Genomic DNA, 25,917 nt, shown 5'->3' with positions numbered 1-25,917 from the left:
TAGAGTGACATGATCTCGGCTCACTGAAACGTTCACTTCCTGGGTTCAAACGATTCTCGTGCCTCAGCCTCCTGAGTAGCTGGAATTATAGGCGCGTGCCACCATGCCCAGCTAATTTTTGTATTTTTAGTAGAGACAGGGTTTTGCCATGTTGGCTAGGCTGGTCTCGAATTCCTGGCCTTCAGTGATCCATCCTTCTTGGGCTCCCAACGTGGTGGGATTACAGGTACAAGCTACTGCGCCTGGCCACTTTGATGTTCTTTAAATGTAGTTAATAGTTGATTTAAAGTCTTTGTGTAGGAAGTCCAGTGTCTGGGCTTCCTGTTGCTGCTCTTTTTGTGAATGGGCCATACTTTCCTGTTTATTGGCACATCTTCTGATTTTTTTTTTTTTTTTGGTTGAAAAGTAAGCATTTTAAATGATAAAATGTGACAGCTTTGGAGATCAGATAGCTACCCTCTCCAGGATTGTAACTGTGACTGTTGTTGTTACTGTTAGTTTAGTGCTACACTTAACTCATTCTGTGACGTCTGTACACTTTGTTTCATGGGTACATACAGTATGAGTGTATGTTGATGTATGTTGTATGCAACTATTCAGCAGTATGTTTTGTCAACATCAACTAATGATTTGACAGAGGTTTCCTTAAATACTTTGAGCCAATAAATCTCTTAGTTCTCACCTAGTTCTGTGTGTCTGTTGGGACATACTTTGAATGCTCTGGCAGTTTATAACTCTGCCTTTGCTTGTCAGTTCCTCCTTTCTTAGATTCTCAAGGCCAGTCATAGGTGAGAGATTAGGGTCCTCTCAAGTATTTCGTAGGTATGCACACAACCTGCATATGTGTGTGGCCTTCTTGATTTTCAGGAATTTGCTAGAACTTTTCAAAGTCCCCCATGGATGTCTCATTCTTGAGCTTTTCCTTTTAAGTTTTTTGGTCAGCTCTTTGTTTGCCTCAAATGGTATTTCAACCTCTAGTAGTTGTATTATTTTAAACAATTGTCACATTTGTTTTGCACAAACAAAAAAATTGTTTTTAAGACTAAGTTGTTTTGGACTCTACTTCTTTAGAGTGAATGTTAACATCTGATGTTTAATGGAAGGGTTGGTAAGTAGTTTGCTTGATGTTTTCTTTTCTCTGTTAAAACTGACATTTTCTTTTCTCTGTTAAAACCTGACCTTTCTTGACTGCTTTTTATCTCCTAACTTCGTGTCACAGTTAATAGCTTTCACCTCTTGTACTGCTCAACCTTGGATACAGTTTTATTGTTTTTGCAGTGTCTTACACTTTTTCTTTTAATGTCTATTTTTTTGTACTTACACTAGGACCTTCCTTGAGGCAAGATTACTGCTGTATCTCTCTATTCTAAGTGCCTAGCACTGTATGGCACTTGGTAAAAGCTGATGAAGTGTTTATTTAATAGAATCTAACTTTTGCTTTCAAGTTCCTTTGTTAAGTTATTAGATAGTATTGCCTTTAAAGGTTGATGGGCTTTGGGACCATTTAATAGTTGAACCAAAGTGGAATAGGGAAAAGATATGCAAATGAAAACAAATATTTATATATTCAAGCACCATTTTAAGGATACTTGCCCTGTAATGCATTTCATTGGTGTGTGGTTCAGAGTACTGTATAGTGTATGGTTTATTTTAACCCTCAAAGCCTTTAATTCATGTGTGGTAAAAGTTCTTATGTTGATCTCCACGTAACTGTGTCATTGGGTTAATTCAGTCTTCATTATCATTATAGAACACACTGTGTCTTTCAGCTTGAGGAACAATTTTGGCTCATAGGCTACATTTTGTACATCTGCTCACTTCTGCTCCTGCTGGTTGAGTTATATATTTACTTCAAATGTGTTGTTAGTTACCAAACTTGGCTTATCTGAATTGTTTTCATTATTTTAACTCATAATTTAAATATTAAGTAGACCATTATGAGTGTAAAAAGAGTCATTGTTGTTGTGAAAACTAAGATAAATTTTTGGAAACTTTGATAAAGGGAACTGCTAAAGTTGCTGTCACATAAGGAGTAGACAGGACAACTATAAAAATTTGGGGAAAATATTATTAAGGTTAAGGAGAATTGTGCATTAAATTATGTAGTAGACATCACTGAATTTTCACTCCACTTTAAAGGAACCAAATTTAGATGTTGTCAGTGAGGCATCATCAGGCTTGTGGATCATGTAAGAAATGTACATAAAGAAAAAGCCTATTTTAGTAGTGTGTTTATCAAGATTGACAAATTAATGCATATTATATCTTTTTCTTTTCTTTTTTTGGAGTTTCACTCTGTCTCCCAGGCTGCAGTGCAGTGGCATAATCTTGGCTCACTACAACCGCCGCCTCCTGGGCTCAAGCAATTCTCATGCCTCAGTCTCTTGAGTAGCTGGGGTTACAGGTGCACACCACCACGCCCAGCTAATTTTTGTATTTTTAATAGAGACGGGATTTCACCATGTTGGCCAGGCTAGTTTTGAACTCTTGGCCTCAAGTGATCCACCTGCCTTGGCCTTCCAGGGTGCTGGGACTACAGGCGTGAGCCACTGCGCTTGGCCAATATTTGTATTATTAAAACACGTAAGTGAAAATAAAAACTTTAAGGTATCGATGCATAATTTTTTAAAAGCTTCCTCATTTAAGTGAATTTTTCTTTTAAACAACGAGGGCTTTTATCCTTATTCTTTTCTGTTTATTCCCATATGTTATACTATATAAAATTAATGAAGTATTAGATCAAGATAAATGTATAAATATAGTTACCTTAAATTGCCATGGCAGATTATTATTCTATAAATGTGGATATTCATATGCATAATTTAAATTTTAAATACATTTAGCATTCAGAAGTTTTTCTTTTATATTTAATTTATTAAATGTGTTTACTTTTCTCCATAGAGGTTCAACTGGCACAGTGCCAGCTCCTCGTCTGGCTCCCACAGGTGTCAGTTGGGCTGACAAGGTAAAGGCTCATCATACAGGCTCTACTGCTTCTTCAGACATAACACCCGCCCAGTCTTGCCCACCAATGACAGTGCAGAAGGCCTCACGCAAAAATGGCAAGTGACTTTGAATTAGCCATTTTGTGTAGCAAATAGGTGAATATATAGAGTTATTTATTTTGTTTAAAATTGGTCCTATTTATCTTTTTGTACAACATATGTGATATTAATTTACCATAATTAAAACATAAAATTATCTTAAAAGCTGAGCAAAACTACTTTTCAGCACTGTAGATAGCTTATGGAGATCATTCTAGTTTCAGGTTTGCCATGTGTAAACTAAGGAGAATGAGGTCTTTTGTTTATTCCTTATAAGATCCTTTAGCATTCTTTTGACTTCAGGTAGGAATAAAAAAGGGTAGTTTAGTCTAGGCAGAATTCACTTTTAAATAGCATATTTACTACTTCAGCTGTTTAATACTTCATTGCTATTTTGTACTGCAAAATAATATTCTGTGTTTATCTTTGCTCACACATCCATTTTCTATACCATCAGAATAATTAAGGAATACAAATAATTAGAAGAGGGATTATTATGAGGGCCTACCTGGAACAATTTTATCCCATAATAATATTTATTTATTTATTTATTTATTTATTTTTTATTATTATACTTTAAGTTCTAGGGTACATGTGCACAACATGCAGGTTTGTTATGTATGTATACATGTGCCATATTGGTGTGCTGCACCCATTAACTCGTTATTTACATTAGGTATATCTCCTAATGTTATCCTTCCCCCATCCCCCCTCCCCATAATAGGCACTGGTGTGTGATGTTCCCCTTCCTGTGTCCAAGTGATCTCATTGTTCAATTCCCACCTATGAGTGAGAACATGCGGTGTTTGGTCTTCTGTTCTTGCGATAGTTTGCTGAGAATGATGGTTTCCAGCTGCATCCATGTCCCTACAAAGGACACGAACTCATCCTTTTTTATGGCTGCATGGTATTCCATGGTGTATATGTGCCACATTTTCTTAATCCAGTCTGTCACTGATGGATATTTGGGTTGATTCCAAGTTCCTGCCACTGTGAATAGTGCCGTAATAAACATATGTGTGCTTGTGTCTTTATAGCAGCGTGATTTGTAATCCTTTGGGTATATACCCAGTAATGGGATCACTGGGTCAAATGGTATTTCTAGTTCTAGATCCTTGAGGAATCGCCACACTGTCTTCCACAATGGTTGAACTAGTTTGCAGTCCCATAACAGTGTAAAAGTGTTCTTATTTCTCCACACCCTCTCCAGCACTTGTTGTTTCCTGACTTTTTAATGATTGCCATTCTAACTGGTGTGAGATGGTATCTCATTGTGGTTTTGATTTGCATTTCTCTGATGGTGAGTGATGATGAACATTTTTTCATGTGTCTTTGGCTGTATGAATGTCTTCTTTTGAGAAGTGTCCATTCATATCCTTTGCCCACTTGATGGAGTTGTTTTTTTCTTGTAAATTTGTCTGAGTTCTTCATAGGTTCTGGATATTAGCCCTTTGTCAGATGAGTAGATTACAAAATATCTCATAATAATTATATAGATGTTTTATGTAAATATCTTTTGAAGTCCCGAGTGGATTTTTACACATCCATAGAGGCTGGAATTTTAGAATGATAATAGGTAATAATGAGTTTTGTTTCATGAATTCAAGAGAACTTCAGACGCTGCTTTCTGTTTTCTTCAGTAGAAGATGCCATTGGAGCCTTTTGGTTCAGAAAGAAATGTTTTATTGCACATAACAAAAGACATTGCTGTCTCTGTGTTACGGATGTGTTTTGTGTGTTTTCATTTTTTTCTCAGTAAGTTGTATTGGCTTACTTCAATATATTGCCCCTCTTTTCTTCATACTGACTTAGTAGTAGATAATTGACTGTAGGCAAGAGTTCTCTTAGGAAAGTGTAGGAAAATATACAATCATAAAACTCAGTTTCTGGATCTTGAAAGATTCTAAGAGAAATGTGTTGTACAAATCAAAATTGCAAAAAACTTAAAGAAATCATGATATTAATACATATCACCGTTTTGTTTAAAGCAGTCCACTTCAGATTATTCATGAGTAACTCACCTAGTTGAGATGAAATAATAGATCTTGATTATATCTATACTAAAGATAACTCTTATTAATATATTGGGAAATTGTGTTTTAGATCAATTTTGTCTTCTGTTTTGGGGTTTAAGTGCGGTGTTATACACAGCGAGTTATGCCATTCTGTGGGAAAAGCAACCTATTTTTCCTCTGCTCTCATGGCACAGCATTCAACACAGAAGACTTCTGTGACCTCTGATCACCACGAAGTATGTGGGAATTTCTCCCCACCAACGACCAATCAGTTAGTTCTGCAGCAGACACCAGCTGGTTGTCCTCGAATTCAATTTAATTTTGACACTGTCGAGCTGTAGATAGTGTCAGGTCCCACAGGTTGAGGGCTCAACCCCACAAGACTGCCTCCCACTTCTGATACCAGTAACAAGCCCCAGATTATTTTCCCTGTGCTCTGACCAGCTAGCTATAAATCAGGATTCCAACTACCTACTTCTTGGATTTGATTGATTTGCTAGAGTGGCTCACAGAAGTCAGGGAAACACATTTACCAGTTTATTATAAAAGATATTACTAAGGATACAGATGAAGAGATGCATAGGGCAAGCTAAATGGAAAGGGAAGAAGAGCTTCCATGCCTTCTCCAGGCACACAACCCTCTAGGAACCTTCAGGTGTTCAGCTATCCAAACATTCCCTGACCCTGTTTTTAAAAAAGTTTTTTTATAGAAACTTCATTATCTAGGCATGATTGATTAAACCATTGGCAAGCAACCTAAACTTCAGCTCTTTTCCTTTCTCCCTCCCTGAAGGCTGAGGAGTTTGGGGCTGAAAGTCTCAGTGTTCTGATACTGCCTTGTTTTTTCCAGTGACCAGCTTCCATCCTGAAGCCACATAAGGGCTGCCAGCCAGTAGTCAACTCATTAGCATACAAAAAGACACATCACTTTGGGAATTCCAAAGGTTTTAGGAGTTGCATGCCAGGAGACTGAGATGAAGACCAAATATATATTTTGCGATATCACAGGTGTACACTTCAAGTAATGTATAACAACAGTAGCTATAGAACTGGTTTGTAATTTTTGTGTTATAAAAAATAATTCTAGTTAAAGATGATAGAGTGACCACATGCATTTAATGTTCTCTTCCCCAAACCCAGCTAAAATAGTATAAAATGATTTAGAAATTTGACTTAAGGAAAAAGAGACAGGAGAAGAGACAATATGAACAAGTTTTTGGAAGTTAGTAAGGAGAAAGATAGTGGTAACTGGCAAACATACTGAGTGAGCTAGCTGAATCCTGTGCTAGAAAGAGGAGGCACAACTGAATATTCCTAATATCTATTTCTTTGTAGCAATCCCAAAACTTAGCTACTTAAAACAGTTACCATTTTATTTCCACATAATTGTTTGAGTCAGAAATCTGAGCAGTGCTCAGTGGAGTGGCTCTTTTCTTCTCCACATGGTGTCAGCTATGACAGTTGAGCTGAAACTAAAGTACACAACATGATATCATCACATGATTGAAGTCTTGATACTGGCTTTGTCTAAGAAACCCAAGTTCTTCTTAAAGCCTCTTTCTCTTTACATGGTCTCTCATTATTCAGTGATCTCTCTTGGGCTTCTTTAAATGTCATCTGGCTTCCAACAAGGAGGAATGAAAGCTACAAGGCTTGTAAGTCCTCAGTTGGGAAGTTATAGGACATCACTTATCATATTCAGTTGAACATATGAAGTCACAGGGCCAACCAGAGATTCAAGGGGAGAGTGAACAGTCTCCACCACTCGACAATAGGAGTGGCATGTAAGCACTGGGATGGGAGAAATTGATGGCATCCATCTTTGTAAACAATCTACCAGAGCCCACAATCTAACTTTAGATTGCCAGAGTCTCCCAAGACTGCCAATGACTCACTCAATTATAGTATCAGCCTTGAAGAGCTATATCTCATGATCTATATCAGATTTGAAAGTATTCCTTGAGTGTGAATTTTCTTAATCTGGAAGCTTGAAAGTTCAATGGGAGAAGAGGGTTGGAGGAAGAAGCGAGGATGAAAGGCCTCAGTATTACCTTTATATCTGAATTTCCTGTGGGTGTACTTTAAAATCATTTTTTTTTTGAGTTTTACAATTATTTGACCTTTTTTTTTTTTAAAGCATCACTCACAATCTTAACACTGTGTATTAAAGATTATAGAGCCTCCAGCTAAAATGATTTTTTTTTTTTTTTTTTTTTTTTGGTCTGGCAAGATGATAGAGAACAAGCAGATCACCCAAGTCCCTTCCCAAAGGAGAGTGTGATCTGCTTATTCACTGTCATGTTGTGAGACAAAAAAACCCCAATCATTTGTTCTCCATCTCCCTTTGGGAGGACTTGGGTGACCTTTGGTTTGGTGTGAGATTTTATTAAGTTTGATGCGTTTGATGTGTTTTAATTTGTCCTTATTTCTTTTGGGGTCTCAAATGAAAACCTAGGGTGTTTGCCAAGACCACTGCATTCCTGAATTAAAATTTTTTCCTCAGCACTATACAGTTGCTACAATATCAGCTTAGATCATTAGCTTCCCACCTGCTGCTTTCTGCTGGGTTTCTTGGAGTCTTGCCCTGTATATGCAAAGTTTTTTAGCAGTTGTCAGACTTCTTAAGGAGAGATTAAATGAAGATTTTTTTGATTCAGTACTCTGCAGTACTTTCCCACCCCCTCTAAGATTTTTTCCCCTGAAGTTCCAGTTGCTTTAGATTCTCTGAATTCTAATACCTGTTTCAGTTGGTTGGGAATGCTGGTTTCTGCCAGGACTCACTTCCCCTGCTACCCTGAATTCCAGGTGTTTTAGGAGAAAATACTATGGTGAATGTGGATCTGATCTCATTGTCCTTCTCTCTTCTCAGGAATTGTACTTCCTTTAAACTTGCCACGTTGGCTGCTTTTCAATGCTGTTTAATTTTTTATAGTTGTTTTTGGCAGGAAGAGGGCAAATTTTAACACAAGCTCCTTTGCCATGGCTATAACTGTTAAGTCCAAATATATAATCAAGCACATATGGAGCATTTACCAAAATTGAAACATGCTGGGTCATTAGACATGTCTTAACAAATTTCAGGTGATTTCAATGATTCTGTTTGTTACTGAACACAGTGGGATTAAATTAAAAATCAATTACAAATAATATAGTTATATAATTCTCAAATTTTTGGAATTATGGAATGTGCTTTTAGATAACTCATTGAGTTAGAGATGATATCACAGTGAAAATCAGAAAAAGTGACTTGAATAAAAGTGAACATTTAAAAACTTGTGAGATTAAGGTAAAGCTAGCCTTTGAGGAAAATTTCTAGCCTCACTTGTACACACTGGGAAAGAAGAAAAGCTAAAATTCACTCTTTGTTCATCTCATGAAGTTAGAAAAGAAAAGCAAGTAAAACCCAAAGAATATAGAACAAAATAAACTATATAGGTGAGAATAGAGAAAATAAAAGAAGCCAAAAAGTCTTTCTTTTAAATAGACCAGTAGAATTAACAGACCTCTAGTTATATATTACTGCACTTGATCTTAGCCAAAAGACTAAGAAGTGATTGTTATACAGTATTGATCAAGAAAAAGAAGACACAAGGAGGAATACCAGGAATGAAATAGAGGATATTGCTAGAGATACCACAAATATTAAAAAGATAAGAGGATTTTTATGACTAGTATTTTACACTAAATTTGGAATTACAAAAGGATTGACATTCCTTGAAAAACACAAGTTAAAATTTGCATTGTAAGAAATCTAAAAACTTGGAGAGAACTTAGAAGTGTTTTTAAAAAGTGTGAGTTTGTAACTAAAAATTTTTTCATGAAGAACATTCCAGGTCAAGATGGCTTCACATGTTACTTCTTCCAAACTTTTAAGGTAAAAATAACATGAATCTTACAGAAACTCTTCCTGAGGATAAAAAAGAGGACCATGTTTTAATGTTGCAAGCGTAACCTTACTATCAAAATCTAACAAGGAAATTAAAACATTATCTCTTGAACATTGATGTAAATATTTTAAACAAAATATTATTGAATTAAATACAGTGATAAAAATAATATTTCACAGTAATATTGGGATTATTCCAGGTGCACATCAGTTACTGGTTATATTGACTTGAATTTAGTATAACATTCTTAATGACATTTGTAAAATTTTAAAAATTGTACAAGTGTAAAAACTATGAAATGAAATGTAATTTTTAGTTTTGTGTACTCTGTCCTAACCTTCTAATTATTTAAAAGTTCTCTGACAGTTTAATTGCATGATTTGCTGTTCTTAAACATTCTTTATTATGGGAATACTTCTTAAATATAGTTTGCACTGAAGGTTTATTAAAAATATAATTTGTCTATAACTAATTTCTCAGTTTTAAAGAGACCATTCCTAGTTTGATATACTCCCCTCTTGACTGCTTTAAATATTATTTTAATTAAAAAAATTATATGATAGTGTCTGTGTTGGCAATTTTATTGGTTAAAGGATTAGGTCCAATTTTAAGCAGTATTTATTTCTATAAGGAAACTTTCAAATAAGGGTGTTTTTTTTTCCTTTAAAAAGTAAAATGAGTAGGCGTAGTGCTTCTGAGGGTGAGCCAGTTAACTGGAAACTAAGATCTTTTGTTAAACACTTAATTTTATAATTTAGTTTTTTCCCGTTGGTGTGTGTGGTTTCTGTATGATTCATCTTATGATTTTTGTTTTAATTTACATTATATATGTTTAAAGGATAAAGCATAAATGTGTTGTCTGTGCTGAATTTTAATAATATTAAACAGGTGAAAATTGAACACAGACTGGATATTATATAAGATTATTTTTCAGTATCATAATATTGTTATGTTTTTAAGAAAATGCCTATTTATATTCTTATAAAGATACATACTAAACAGTTGCAAGAGAAATGTATTTGTTTTAAATTATTTCAGAAAAAAATAATGGGGAAGGGGAATGGATTGAAAAAAGAATGTCAGAAATTGGGCCGGGGTAGCTGTAGTTCTGTAGTCCCAACTACTCAGAAGGCTGAGGCGGGAGGATTGCTTGAGCCTACGGGTACTAGCCTGGGCAACATAGCGAGACCAGTCTCAAAAAAAAAAAATGAAAAAAGAGAGGGACAAAATGTTGATAATTGTTAAAGCTGGATTATTGGAACATGGGGTTCATTATACTGTTTTCTCTATATTGTGTATTTGAGAACTTTCATAATAAAGAACTTTAAAAATCCACAAAACAGATGTAAACATACTTAGAAATTTCAAAGTCTATATCTATGAAGTAAAATATTACACTTTGTCTGATAATATTTATTTTAAAATAAACATGCAACATATGAACATACCATTTTGTATTTTTAAAAATAGGATAATGAATTAATATACCAGTTACAGGAATGAGCATTTTGGGTTTTCTTTTCTCCTGGAAATAAATTTTTTTTTTTTACCTTTAGTGACTCGTGATGGTATGACACACTGTTCTATGATATACAGATTTATTTTGTTTTCGTAGTAATATAGCTTTTCAGTTTTGCAAAAATAAACCTCAAAAGTTGTCTTTTTTTCTGTTCGTTTTTTTATACCAGCTTTATTGAGATACAATTCACATACCATACAGTTTACCTGTTTAAAGTATATAGTTCATTGGTTTTTAGTATATTCACGCATAATGTATAACTATCACCACAGTCAATTTTATAACATTTTTTTCACCTCATAAAGAAATTCCATACACATTTTGCTATCACTCCTGTAACCCCACATCCTCCACAGCCCTGTGGTGTTTTGGTGTTACCACAGAATTTTGTTTTACCTATTTTTATACATGCATTGTGGTTTTAATTTGCATTTCTTTAGTGACTAATGCTGTTGAACATGATGCGCTTATTTGCCCTTTGTATGTCTTCTTCAGTGAAATGTTTGTCATGTCTTTGCCTATTTTCTGCTTGAACTGTTTGTAGTAATACAGTTCAGTTTTGAGTGTTCTCTGTGTATTCTAGACACTCGTGTTGTGTTGGTATTTTCTACCAGTCTGTCCTTTTCTTCACAGGGTGTTTTGCACAGCAAAAGTTTCAATTTTGATGAAGTACAATTGATTAGTTTTTTTTTTAATAGATCATACTTTCGTCGTCAAGTCTAAGAATTCATTGCCTACCCATAGGTTCTGAAGGTTCTTATGTTGCTTGAAAGTTTTATAGTTTAAAATTTTATTACTAAATCTGATCCATTTTGAGTTAATTTTTTGTATAAAGTGTGAGTTTTAAGTCAAGGTTCATTTTTTGCCTATGGATGTCCATTTATTCTACTAGTTTGTTGAAAATTCTTGGTCAGGCTTGGTGGCTCACCTGTAATCCCAGCACTTTGGGAGGCCAAGCCAGGAGGATTGCTTGAGCCTAGAGGTTCATGTCCAGCCTGGGCAACATAGTGAGACCTTGCCTCTACTAAAAATAAAAAGTTAGCTGGGTGTGGTGGCATGTGTTTGTGGTCCCAGCTGCTCTGGAGGAGCGCCACATTCCAGCCTGGGGGAGAGAGTGAGACCTTATCTAAAAATAAATAAATAAAAGAAAAATTCTTTTCTTTCTCTGTTGAATTGCATTTGCAATTTTATAAAAAATTAGCTGACCATATAAGCATGGGTGTATTTCTGGGTTCTATATTCTGTTTCATTGACTCTATGTTTGTTGTTCCATCGGTTCTATACTGACTTGATTAACTCTGCGGTAAGCCTTCATATTGGGTAGAGTGATTGCTGCTTTTCTTTTTCAAAATTGTTTTTAGCTATTTTAGGTCCTTTGTCTTTCTATATACTATTTAGAATAAACTTATTTACATCAAAAATGTTACTGGGAGTTTTATAGAACAATTATAATGATAGATCAATTGAGAGAGAGTTAATTTAGAGAGAGTATCTTTTTACTATGCTGAGTCTTGCAGCCTGTGAACATGGTATGTCCCTCCATTTCTTTAGGCCTTCTTCTGTTTCTTTCGTCAGCATGTTACAATTTTCAAGATAGACATTCTATACTTTTTTGTTGGACTTACAACTATTTCATTTTCTTTTTGTGATTAGAAGTTTTAAATTTAATTTCCACACATTTACTATTAGTATATAGAAATGCAGTGGACATTTAGCATGTTGGTCTTGTATCCTGCAACTTTACTGAACCCATATAATTCTTGGAGTTTTTATGTATATTCTCTGGGATTTTCTATTATGTCATCTAAAAATAGGGACAGTTTTATTTCTTCCTTTCCTGTCTGTATGTCTTTTTTCCTTTTTTTTTTTTATTTTGTGGCACTGTCTAGAATGCTCAGTACTATATCAAACAAGCTATTGGATAAGCATGGTAATAGGAGACATCTTTCCCTTGTTCCAGATCTGGGAGGAAAGCAATTTTGCACCACTAAGTATTATGTTAGCTGTAGGTATTTTTATGGATGTTCTTTATCAAGTTGAGAAAGTTATCCTCTATTATGATTTAATGCAAATTTTTATTATGAATGGATGTTGGATTTTGTGAAATGCTTTTCCTGTATCGGTTGATATGATCTGATGACTTTTGTTGTTTAGCCTATTGACAGTGGTGAATTACATTGATTGATTTTTTTTTTTTTTTTTTTTTTTTTGGAGACAGAGTCTTGCCCTGTTACCCAGGCTGGAGTGCAATGGTGCGATCTCAGCTCACTGCAACCTCTGCCTCTTGGGTTCAAGTGATTCCCCTGCCTCACCCTCCCCAGTAGCTGGGATAACAGGCACGCGCCACCACGCCCAGCTAATTTTTGTGTCTTTAGTAGACACGGGGTTTCACCATGTTGGCCAGGCTGATCTCGAACGCCTTACCTTGTGATCCGCCTGCCTAGGCCTCCCAAAGTTCTGGGATTACAGTCATGAACCACCGTGCCCAGCCCATTGATTTTTTTTTTTTTTTTTAATATTATTATACTTTAAGTTCTAGGGTACATGTGCACAATGTACAGGTTTGTTACACAAGTGTACATGTGCCATGTTGGTGTGCTGCACCCATCAACTTGTCATTTGCATTGGGTATTTTACCCCCAGCCCCCACCCACGACAGGCCCTAGTGTGTGATGTTCCCCGTCCTGCGCCCAAGTGTTCTCATTGTTCAGTTCCCACCTATGAGTGAGAACATGCGGTGTTTGGTTTTCTGTCCTTGTGATAGTTTGCCAAGAATGATGGTTTCCAGCTTCATCCATGTCCCTACAAAGGACATGAAGGACATGAACTCATCCTTTTTTATGACTGCATAGTATTCCATGGTGTATATGTGCCACATTTTCTTAATCCAGTCTATCATTGATGGACATTTAGGTTGGTTCCAAGTCTTTGCTATTGTGAATAGTGCTGGAATAAACATACGTTTGCATATGTCTTTATAGTAGCATGATTTATAATCCTTTGGGTATATACCCAGTAATGAGATCGCTGGGTCAAATGGTATTTCTAGTTCTAGATCCTTGAGGAATCACTACACTCTCTTCCACAATGGTTGAACTAATTTACACTCCCACCAACAATGTAAAAGCATTCCTATTTCTCCACGTCCTCGCCAGCATCTGTTGTTTCCTGACTTTTTAATGATCGCCATTCTAACTCATGTGGTTTTAATTTGCATTTCTCTGTGACCAGTGATGATGAGCATTTTTTCATGTGTCTCTTGGCTGCATAAATTTTTTCTTTTGAGAAGTGTGTGTGTTCATATCCTTTGCCCACTTTTTGATGGGGTGGCTTGTTTTTTTCTTGTAAATTTGTTTAAGTTCTTTGTAGATTCTGAATATTAGCCCTTTGTCAGATGGGTAGATTGCAAAAATTTTCTTCCATTCTATAGGTTGTCTGTTGAGTCTGATGGTAGTTTGTTCTGCTGTGCAGAAACTCTTTAGTTTAATTAGATCCCATTTGTCAATTTTGGCTTTTGTTGCCATTGCTTTTGGTGTTTTAGTCATGAAGTCTTTGCCCATGCCCATGTCCTGAATGGTATTGCCTAGGTTTTCTTCAAGGGTTTTTATGGTTTTAGGTAACATTTAAGTCTTTAATCATTCTTGAAGTAATTTTTATATAAGGTGTAAGGAAGGGATTCAGTTTCAGCTTTCTACATATGGTGAGCTAGTTTTCTCAGCACTATTTATGAAATAGAGAATCCTTTCCCCATTTCTTGTTTTTTGTCAGGTTTGTCAAAGATCAGATGGTTATAGATGTGTGGTGTTATTTCTTAGGGCTCTGTTCGGTTCCATTGGTCTATATATCTGTTTTGGTACCAGTACCATGCTGTTTTGGTTACTGCAGCCTTGTAGTATAGTTTGAAGTTGGGTAGTGTGTTGCCTCCAGCTTTGTTCTTTTTGTGTAGGATTGTCTTGACAGTGCGAGCTCTTTTTTGGTTCCATATGACCTTTAAAGTATTTTTTTCCAATTCTGTGAAAAAAGTCAATGGTAGCTTGATGGGGATGGCATTGAATCTATAAATTACTTTGGGCAGTATATCCATTTTCATGATATTGATTCTTCCTATCCATGAGCATGGAATGTTCTTCCATTTGTTTGTGTCCTCTTTTATTTTGTTGAGCAGCAGTTTGTAGTTCTCCTTCGAAGAGGTCCTTTGCATCCCTTGTAAGTTGGATTCCTAGGTATTTTATTCTCTTTGAAGCAATTGTGAATGGGAGTTCACTCATGATTTGGCTCTCTGTTTGTCTGTTATTGGAGTACAGGAATGCTTGTGATTTTTGCACATCGATTTTATATCCTGAGACTGCTGAAGTTGCTTATCAGCTTAAGGAGATTTTGGGTGGAGACATTGTTTTTTTTAAATATACAATCATGTCATCTGCAAACAGGGACAATTTGACTTTGTCTTTTCCTAATTGAATACCCTTTATTTCTTTCTCCTGCTTGATTGCCCTGGCCGGAACTTCCAACACTATATTGAAGAGGAGTGGTGAGAGAGGACATCCCTGTCTTGTGCCAGTTTTCAAAGGGAATGCTTCCAATTTTTGCTCATTCAGTGAGATATTGGCTGTGGGTTTGTCATAAATAGTTCTTATTATTTTGAGATACGTCCCATCAATACCTAGTTTATTGAGAATTTTTAGCATGAAGGGCTGTTGAATTTTGTCAAAGGCCTTTTCTGCATCTATTGAGATAATCATGTGGTTTTTGTCTTTGGTTCTGTTTATATGCTGGATTATGTTTATTGATTTGCGTATGTTGAACCAGCCTTGCATCCCAATGATGAAGCTGACTTGATTTTGGGTGGATAAGCTTTTTGATGTGCTTCTGGATTCGATTTGCCAGTATTTTATTGAAGATTTTCGCATCAATGTTAATCAGGGATATTGGTCTAAAATTCTCTCTCTCTTTTTTTTTTTTTGTTGTGTCTCTGCCAGGCTTTGGTATCAGGATGATGCTGGTCTCATAAAATGAATTAGGGAGGATTCCCTTTTTTTCTATTGATTGGAATAGTTTCAAAAGGAATGATACCATCTCCTCTTTGTACCTCTAGTAGAAGTTGGCTGTGAATCGGTCTGGTCCTGGGTTTTTTTTTGGTTGGTAGGCTATTAATTATTGCCTCAATTTCAGAGCCTGCTATTGGTCTATTCAGGGATTCAGCTTCTTCCTAATTTAGTCTTGGGAGAGTGTATGTGTCCATAAATTTATCCATTTCTTCTAGGTTTACTAGTTTATTTGCATAGAGGTGTTTTAGTATTCTCTGGTGGTAGTTTGTATTTCTGTGGGATCGGTGGTGATATCTATCCCCTTTATCGTTTTTTATTGTGTCTATTTGGTTCTTCTCTCTTTTCTTCTTTATTAGTCTTGCTAGCGGTCTATCAATTTTCTTTTCAAAAAACTAGCTCCTGGATTCATTGATTTTTTTGAAGGGTTTTTTTGTGTCTCTATCTCCTTCAGCTCTGCTCTGATCTTAGTTGTTTCTTACCTTCTGCCAGCTTTTGAATGTGTTTGCTCTTGCTTCTCTAGTTCTTTTAATTGTGATGTTAAGGTGTCAATTTTAGATCTTTCATGCTTTCTCTTGTGGGCATATAACTTTCCCTTTACACACTACTTTAAATGTGTCCCAGAGATTCTAGTACATCGTGTCTTTGTTCTGCTTGGTTTCAAAGAACATCTTTATTTCTGCCTTCATTTTGTTATGTACCCAGTAGTCATTCAGGAGCAGGTTGTTCAGTTTCCATGTAGTTGTGCGTTTTTGAGTGAGTTTCTTAGTCCTGAGTTCTAATTTGGTTGCACTCTGGTCTGAGAGAGAGTTTGTTATGATTTCTGTTTTTTAACATTTTCTGAGGAGTGCTTTTCTTCCAATTATGTGGTCAGTTTTAGAGTAAGTGCGATATGGTACTGAGAACAGTGTATATTCTGTTGAATTGGAGTGGTGAGTTCTGTAGATGTCTATTGGGTCTGCTTGGTGCAGAGCTGAGTTCAAGTCCTGGATATCTTTGCTAACCTTCTGTCTTGTTGATCGGTCTAATATGGACAGTGGGGTGTTAAAATCTCCCATTATTATTGTGTGGGAGTCTAAGTCTTTTTGTAAGTCTCTAAGGACTTGCTTTATGAATCTGGGTGGTCCTGTATTGGGTGCATATATATTTAGGATAGTTAGTTCTTTTTGTTGAGTCAATCCCTTTACTATTATGTAATGGCCTTGTCTCTTTTGATCTTTGTTAGTTTAAAGTCTGTTTTATCAGAGACTACGATTGCAACCCCTGGTTTTTTTTTTTTTTTTTTTGCTTTCCATTTGCTTGGTACATCTTCCTCCATCCCTTTATTTTGAGCCTATGTGTGTCTCTGCACATGAAATGGGTCCCCTGAATATAGCACACTGATGGGTCTTGACTCTTTATCCAATTTGCCAGTCTGTGCCTTTTAATTGGGGCATTTTGCCCATTTACATTTAAGGTTAATATTGTTATGTGTCAGTCTGATTCTGTAATTATGATGTTAACTGGTTGTTTTGCCTGTGAGTAGATGCAGTTCCTTCCTAGCATCGATGGTCTTTACCACTTGGCATATTTTTGCAGTGGCTGGTACCGGTTGTTCTTTTCCATGTTTAGTGCTTCCTTCAGGAGCTCTTGTAAGGCAGGCTTGGTGGTAACAAAATCTCTCAGCATTTGCTTGTGTGTAAAGGATTTTATTTCTCCTTCACTAATGAAGCTTAATTTGGCTGGATATGAAATTCTGGGTTGACCAAATGTCCATCAGTGACAGACTGGATTAAGAAAATGTGGCACATATACACCATGGAATATTATGCAGCCATAAAAAAGGATGAGTTCGTGTCCTTTGTAGGGACATGGATGCAACTGAAAACCATCATTCTCAGCAAATTATTGCAAGAACAGAAGACCAAACACCACATGTTCTCACTCATAGGTGGGAATTGAACAATGAGATCACTTGGACACAGGAAGGGGAACATCACACACCAGGACCTATTGTGGAGAGAAGGGGAAGGGATAGCGTTAGGATATATACCTAATGTAAACGGCTGCAACAAACCAACATGGCACATGTATACATATGTAACAAACCTGCATGCTGTGCACATGTACCCTAGAACTTAAAGTATAATAAAAAAAAAAAAAAAAAAAGGAAAGAAATTCTGGGTTGAAAATTCTTTTCTTTAAGAATGTTGAATATTGGCCCCCACTATCTTCTGGCTTGTAGGGTTTCTGTTGAGAGATCCACTGTTCGTCTGATGGACTTCCCTTTGCGGGTAACCCGACCTTTGTCTCTGGCTGCCCTTAACACTTTTTCCTTCATTTCAACCTTGGTGAATCTGACAATTATGTTTCTTGGAGTTTCTCTTCTTGAGGAATACCTTTGTTGTGTTCTCTGTATTTCCTGAATGTGAATGTTGGCCTGCCTTGCTAGGTTGGGGAAGTTCTGGATAATATCCTGCAGAGTGTTTTCCAACTTGTTTCCATTCTCCCCATCCATTTCAGGTACACCAGTCAAATGTAGATTTGGTCTTTTCACATAGTTCCATATTCCTTGGATACTTTCTTCATTTCTTTTTACTTTTTTTTCTCTAATCTTGTCTTCTCACCTCATTTCATTAATTTTATCTTCAATCACTGATATCCTTTCTTCCATTTGATCAAATCAGCTATTGAAGCTTGTGCATGCATCATGAAATTCCCTTGCCATGGTTTTCAGTTCCATCAGGTCATTTAAGGTCTTCTCTCCACTGTTCATTCTTGTTAGCCATTCGTCTAACCTTTTTTTAATGTTTTTAGCTTCCTTGTGTTGAGTTAGAACATGCTCCTTTAGTTTGGAGAAGTTTGTTATTACTGACCTTCTGAATCCTACTTTTGTCAACTCGTCAAAGTCATCCTCCAGCCAGCTTTGTTCTGTTGCTGGCAAGGAGCCGTGATCCTTTGGAGGAGAAGAGGCACCCTGGGTTTTAGAATTTTCAGCTTTTCTCCTCTGGTTTCTCCTCATCTTTGTGGTTTTATCTACCTTTGGTCTTTGATGTTGGTAACCTACAGATGAGGTTTTGGTGTGGATGTCCTTTTTGTTGATGTTGATGCTATTCCTTTCCGTTTGTTAGTTTTCCTTCTAACAGTCAGGTCCCTCAGCTGCAGGTCTGTTGGAGTTTGCTGGAGGTCCACTCCAGACCCTGTTTGCCTGGGCGTCACCAGTGGAGGCTGCGGAACAGCAAATATTGTAGAACAGCAAACATTGCTGCCTGATCCTTTCTCTGGAAGTTTTGTCCCAGAGGGGCACCCACTTGCATGAGGTGTCTGTCGGCCCCTACAGGGAGGTATCTCCCAATTAGGTTACTTGGGTGTTAGGGACCTACTTGAGGAAGCAGTCTGTGCATCCTCTGAGCTCAAATACCACTACTCTCTTCAGAGCTGTCAAAAGGGAGGTCTAAGTCTGCAGAAGTTTCTGCTGCCTTTTGTTCAGGTATGCTCTGCCCACAGAGGTGGAGTCTATAGAGGTAGTAGGCCTTGCTGAGCTGCAGTGTGCTCCGCCTGGTTCGAGCTTCCTGGCCACTTTGTTTACCTCCTCAAGCCTCACCAATGGCAGACGCCCCTCCCCCTGCCCAGCTGCAGCCTCACAGGTTGATCTCAGACTGCTGCGCTAGTGGTGAGTAAGGCTCCATGGGTGTGGGACCTGCTGAGCCAGGCACGGGAGAGAATCTCCTGGTCTTCCGGTTGCTAAGACCGTGGGAAAAGCGCAGTATTTGGGCTGGAGTGTCCGGGTGTCCCATTTTTCCAGGTACAGTCTGTCACGGCTTCCCTTGGCTAGGAAAGGGAAATCCCTCGACCCCTTGTGCTTCCTGGGTGAGGCGATGCCCAGCCCTCCTTCAGCTTGCCTTTCGTGGGCTGCACCCACTGTCCATCTAGTCCCAGTGAGATGAACCAGGTACCTCAGTTGGAAATGCAGAAATCCTTTCTTCTGCATTGATCACGCTGGGAGCTCCAGACCAGAGCTGTTCCTATTCACCCGTTTTGGTCGAAGCTCCCCCATTGATTGGTTTTTGAATGGTGAACTGGGATGGCATATCTGAAATAAATTTCACTTGTTCATAGCTTATAATTCAGTTTATATATTGGTATATTTTATATACTGTTATTTTGTTGAAAATGTTTTTATCTAAGTTTATGAGAGGTTTTGGTATGTCGGTTTATTTTTTTTTGTACTGTGTAATTTTTTTAAGCAGGATAACAATATTAGCTTTGGATAACCTGGGTTGTGTTCCCTTCTCTTCTATTTTCTGGAATAGTTTCCATAGAACTCGTGTGAATCTTTAAAAAAGTTTTTAGTAGAACTTGTGAGAGAAACCATCTGGGCTGAGAGAAACCTCTTTCTTTCAAATTACATATTGAGTTTCTTTAACAGTTACAGGGCTATTCAGATTGTGTGTTTTATCTTTGTTGAGTTTTGGTAGCTAGTGGTTTTTGTGGGATTGCTCCATTTATTCCATGTCATTGAAATTATTGGCATAAAGTTGTTTGTAGTATTCCTTTCTTATACTTTAAATGGCTGGAAGATCTGTAGTAATAATGTTCCTGTTTCATTTCTATTGTGAACATACTTTGTGTGATGTCAGTAATTTTATACTTGCAGAAGTTTATTCTATGCCACAGATATGGTTTATCATGGTTAATGTTCTGTGAGCATTTGAAATTTTTTTTTTTACTGTTGTTGGATAGATGTTTCTATATATGTCATTTTCTGTTGGTTGATCTTATTCATTTCTTTTATATTAATATATTTGCTGATTTTCTGTCAATAGTTCTGTCAGTTGCTGTTTTTCCACAGTGTATCTTGAGTTTCATTTGTTTGGTATTTATACATTTAGGAATGTTTTGTGTTCATTATGGAATGATACCTCTTATCATTATCCAATGTATTTTTTTTTTTTTTTTTTTTTTTTTTTTTTGAGACGGAGTCTCGCTCTTCACCCAGGCTGGAGTACAGTGGCCGGATCTCAGCTCACTGCAAGCTCCACCTCCCGGGTTTACGCCATTCTCCTGCCTCAACCTCCCAAGTAGCTGGGACTACAGGCGCCCACCACCACGCCCGACTAGTTTTTTGTATTTTTTTAGTAGACACGGGGTTTCACTGTGTTAGCCAGGATGGTCTCGATCTCCTGACCTTGTGATCTGCCTGTCTCGGCCTCCCAAAGTGCTGGGATTACAGGCTTGAGCCACCACCCCCGGCCTCCAATGTATTTTTTGTCTTTAGTGATTTTCTTTGTTCAGGATTCTCTATTTCTTACCCTCTACTGATTCTTAATGTTTGCATGGTATATCTTTTCTATTCTTTTTACTTATAGCCTACCTATGTTTTTGTATTTAGATGAGTTAGATAACATATAGTTTAAGTATATTTTTAAGTATATACATATCTAAGTATATACTTATGTACCAGTTTTGTAAGCTCAGCTCCCTGCTTGACCACATATATATGTGTATATACTTAAAAATATACTTAAACTAATACTTAAAAACATACTTAAACTATACGTATATAAGTGTGTGTGTATATATAACATATAAGTGTATATATGTGTATACACACTTATATGTTTAAATAAAGAGTTTATGGAGTCCCAGCCTCTGTGATTTAATTTATATATTTAGAACATTTACATTTAAGTTAATTATTGATAAATCTGTTCATTTTATTATTTCTGTTTTCTCTCTTTCAACTGCTTTGCATTTCTTGCCTGTCTATGGGTTACTTGAAAATTTTTTTGATTCTCTTTTGATTTATTCATAGTGTTTTAAACAATATTGATTTGTATAGTTTCCTTAGTGGTTACTTTAGGTATTACATTATACATATCTGATTTATCACAGTCTACTGATATTGGCATACCCCACTTTGAGTGAAATTTAGAAACCTTACCTTTTAATTGGTTTCCTTAACTGTCTCTACTTTTTTTTTTTTTTTTTAAATTTATTTATTATTATTAAACTTCAAGTTGTAGGGTACATGTGCACAACGTGCAGGTTTGCTACATATGTATACTTGTGCCATGTTGGTGTGCTGCACCCATCAACTCGTCATTTACATCAGGTATAACTCCCAATGCAATCCCTCCCCGCTCCCCCCTCCCCATGATAGGCCCCGGTGTGTGATGTTCCCCTTCCCGAGTCCAAGTGATCTCATTGTTCAGTTCCCGCCTATGAGTGAGAACATGCGGTGTTTGGTTTTCTGTTCTTGTGATAGTTTGCTGAGAATGATGGTTTCCAGCTGCATCCATGTCCCTACAAAGGACACAAACTCATCCTTTTTGATGGCTGCATAGTATTCCATGGTGTATATGTGCCACATTTTCTTAATCCAATCTGTCACTGATGGACATTTGGGTTGATTCCAAGTCTTTGCTATTGTGAATAGTGCTGCAATAAACATACGTGTGCATGTGTCTTTATAGCAGCATAATTTATAATCCTTTGGGTATATACCCAGTAATGGGATGGCTGGGTCATATGGTACATCTAGTTCTAGATCCTTGAGGAATCGCCATACTGTTTTCCATAATGGTTGAACTAGTTTACACTCCCACCAACAGTGTAAAAGTGTTCCTATTTCTCCACATCCTCTCCAGCACCTGTTGTTTCCTGACTTTTTTTTTTTTTTTTTTTTTTTTTTTTTTTTTTTTTTTTGAGATGGAGTCTTGCTCTGTAGCCCGGGCTGGAGTGCAGTGGCCGGATCTCAGCTCACTGCAAGCTCCGCCTCCCGGGTTCACGCCATTCTCCTGCCTCAGCCTCCGAATGATCGCCATTCTAACTGGTGTGAGATGGTATCTCATTGTGGTTTTGATTTGCATTTCTCTGATGGCCAGTGATGATGAGCATTTTTTCATGTGTCTGTTGGCTGTATGAATGTCTTCTTTTGAGAAATGTCTGTTCATATCCTTTGCCCACTTTTTGATGGGGTTGTTTGTTTTTTTCTTGTAAATTTGATTGACTTCTTTGAAGGTTCTGGATATTAGCCCTTTGTCAGATGAGTAGATTGCAAAAATTTTCTCCCATTCTGTAGGTTGCCTGTTCACTCTGATGGTAGTTTCTTTTGCTGTGCAGAAGCTCTTTAGTTTAATGAGATCCCATTTGTCAGTTTTGGCTTTTGCTGCCGTTGCTTTTGGTGTTTTAGACATGAAGTCTTTGCCCATGCCTATGTCCTGAATGGTACTACCTAGGTTTTCCTCTAGGATTTTTATGGTATTAGGTCTAACATTTAAGTCTCTAATCCATCTTGAATTAATTTTCGTATAAGGAGTAAGGAAAGGATCCAGTTTCAGCTTTCTACTTATGGCTAGCCAATTTTCCCAGCACCATTTATTAAATAGGGAATCCTTTCCCCATTTCTTGTTTCTCTCAGGTTTGTCAAAGATCAGATGGCTGTAGATGTGTGGTATTATTTCTGAGGACTCTGTTCTGTTCCATTGGTCTATATCTCTGTTTTGGTACCAGTACCATGCTGTTTTGGTTACTGTAGCCTTGTAGTATAGTTTGAAGTCAGGTAGCGTGATGCCTCCAGCTTTGTTCTTTTGACTTAGGATTGTCTTGGAGATGCGGGGTCTTTTTTGGTTCCATATGAACTTTAAAGCAGTTTTTTCCAATTCTGTGAAGAAGCTCATTGGTAGCTTGATGGGGATGGCATTGAATCTATAAATTACCTTGGGCAGTATGGCCATTTTCACGATACTGATTCTTCCTATCCATGAGCATGGTATGTTCTTCCATTTGTTTGTGTCCTCTTTGATTTCACTGAGCAGTGGTTTGTAGTTCTCCTTGAAGAGGTCCTTTACATCCCTTGTAAGTTGGAATCCTAGGTATTTTATTCTCTTTGAAGCAATTGTGAATGGAAGTTCATTCCTGATTTGGCTCTCTGTTTGACTGTTACTGGTGTATAAGAATGCTTGTGATTTTTGCACATTAATTTTGTATCCTGAGACTTTGCTGAAGTTGCTTATCAGCTTAAGGAGATTTTGGGCTGAGACAATGGGGTTTTCTAAATATACAATCATGTCGTGTGCAAACAGGGACAATTTGACTTCTTCTTTTCCTAACTGAATCCCCTTGATTTCTTTTTCTTGCCTGATTGCCCTAGCCAGAACTTCCAACACTATGTTGAATAGGAGTGGTGAGAGAGGGCATCCCTGTCTTGTGCCAGTTTTCAAAGGGAATTTTTCCAGTTTTTGCCCATTCAGTATGATATTGGCTGTGGGTTTGTCATAAATAGCTCTTATGATTTTGAGGTACGTTCCATCAATACCGAATTTCTTGAGCGTTTTTAGCATGAAGGGCTGTTGAATTTTGTCAAAAGCCTTTTCTGCATCTATTGAGATAATGATGTGGTTCTTGTCTTTGGTTCTGTTTATATGCTGGATTATGTTTATTGATTTGCGAATGTTGAACCAGCCTTGCATCCCAGGGATGAAGCCCACTTGATCATGGTGGATAAGCTTTTTGATGTGCTGCTGAATCCGGTTTGCCAGTATTTTATTGAGGATTTTTGCATCGATGTTCATCAGGGATATTGGTCTAAAATTCTCTTTTTTTGTTGTGTCTCTGCCAGGCTTTGGTATCAGGATGATGTTGGCCTCATAAAATGAGTTAGGGAGGATTCCCTCTTTTTCTATTGATTGGAAGAGTTTCAGAAGGAATGGTACCAGCTCCTCCTTGTACCTCTGGTAGAATTCAGCTGGGAATCCATCTGGTCCTGGACTTTTTTTGGTTGGTAGGCTATTAATTATTGCCTCAATTTCAGAGCCTACTATTGGTCTATTCAGGGATTCATCTTCTTCCTGGTTTAGTCTTGGAAGAGTGTAAGTGTCCAGGAAATTATCCATTTCTTCTAGATTTTCCAGTTTATTTGCGTAGAGGTGTTTATAGTATTCTCTGATGGTAGTTTGTATTTCTGTGGGGTCGGTGGTGATATCCCCTTTATCATTTTTAATTGCGTCGATTTGATTCTTCTCTCTTTTCTTCTTTATTAGTCTTGCTAGTGGTCTGTCAATTTTGTTGATCTTTTCAAAAAACCAACTCCTGGATTCATTGATTTTTTGGAGGGTTTTTTGTGTCTCTATCTCCTTCAGTTCTGCTCTGATCTTAGTTATTTCTTGCCTTCTGCTAGCTTTCGAATGTGTTTGCTCTTGCTTCTCTAGTTCTTTTAATTGCGATGTTAGAGTGTCAATTTTAGATCTTTCCTGCTTTCTCTTGTGGGCATTTAGTGCTATAAATTTCCCTCTACACACTGCTTTAAATGTGTCCCAGAGATTCTGGTATGTTGTATCTTTGTTCTCATTGGTTTCAAAGAACATCTTTATTTCTGTCTTCATTTCGTTATGTACCCAGTAGTCATTCAGGAGCAGGTTGTTCAGTTTCCATGTAGTTGAGCGGTTTTGATTGAGTTTCTTAGTCCTGAGTTCTAATTTGATTGCACTGTGGTCTGAGAGACAGTTTGTTATAATTTCTGTTCTTGTACATTTGCTGAGGAGTGCTTTACTTCCAATTACGTGGTCAATTTTGGAGTAAGTACGATGTGGTGCTGAGAAGAATGTATATTCTGTTGATTTGGGGTGGAGAGTTCTATAGATGTCTATTAGGTCTGCTTGCTGCAGAGATGAGTTCAATTCCTGGATATCCTTGTTAACTTTCTGTCTCGTTGATCTGTCTAATGTTGACAGTGGAGTGTTGAAGTCTCCCATTATTATTGTATGGGAGTCTAAGTCTCTTTGTAAGTCTCTAAGGACTTGCTTTATGAATCTGGGTGCTCCTGTATTGGGTACATATATATTTAGGATAGTTAGCTCTTCCTGTTGAATTGATCCCTTTACCATTATGTAATGGCCTTCTTTGTCTCTTTTGATCTTTGATGGTTTAAAGTCTGTTTTATCAGAGACTAGTATTGCAACCCCCGCTTTTTTTTGTTCTCCATTTGCTTGGTAAATCTTCCTCCATCCCTTTATTTTGAGCCTATGTATGTCTCTGCGTGTGAGATGGGTCTCCTGAATACAGCAGACTGATGGGTCTTGACTCTTTATCCAGTTTGCCAGTCTGTGTCTTTTAATTGGAGCATTTAGTCCATTTACATTTAAGGTTAAGATTGTTATGTGTGAACTTGATCCTGCCATTATGATATTAACTGGTTATTTTGCTCGTTAGTTGATGCAGTTTCTTCCTAGCCTCGATGGTCTTTACATTTTGGCATGTTTTTGCAATGGCTGGTACCGGTTGTTCCTTTCCATGTTTAGTGCTTCCTTCAGGGTCTCTTGTAAGGCAGGCCTAGTGGTGACAAAATCTCTAAGCATTTGCTTATCTGTAAAGGATTTTATTTCTCCTTCACTTATGAAACTTAGTTTGGCTGGATATAAAATTCTG

General features: G+C 37.1%; 1 protein-coding gene across 6 annotated transcripts in view; it reads left to right on the top strand.

Moving 5' to 3' along the window:
• SCAPER (S-phase cyclin A associated protein in the ER) overlaps positions 1-25,917 on the top strand; it is a 552,134-nt gene that overhangs the window by 111,002 nt on the left and 415,215 nt on the right. For all 6 annotated transcript variants that reach the window (XM_038010211.2, XM_038010215.2, XM_038010212.2 and 3 more), the window contains one exon: positions 2,902-3,062. In XM_038010211.2, coding sequence (XP_037866139.1) covers positions 2,902-3,062 — 161 coding nt within the window. The remainder of the gene's footprint in view (positions 1-2,901; positions 3,063-25,917) is intronic.

This window comes from Chlorocebus sabaeus, chromosome 26 (assembly GCF_047675955.1).
Source record: "Chlorocebus sabaeus isolate Y175 chromosome 26, mChlSab1.0.hap1, whole genome shotgun sequence".
Lineage (NCBI taxonomy): Eukaryota > Metazoa > Chordata > Mammalia > Primates > Cercopithecidae > Chlorocebus > Chlorocebus sabaeus.
Note: the sequence above shows the minus strand (reverse complement) of the source record. Positions and strands in the feature narration are given on the sequence as shown.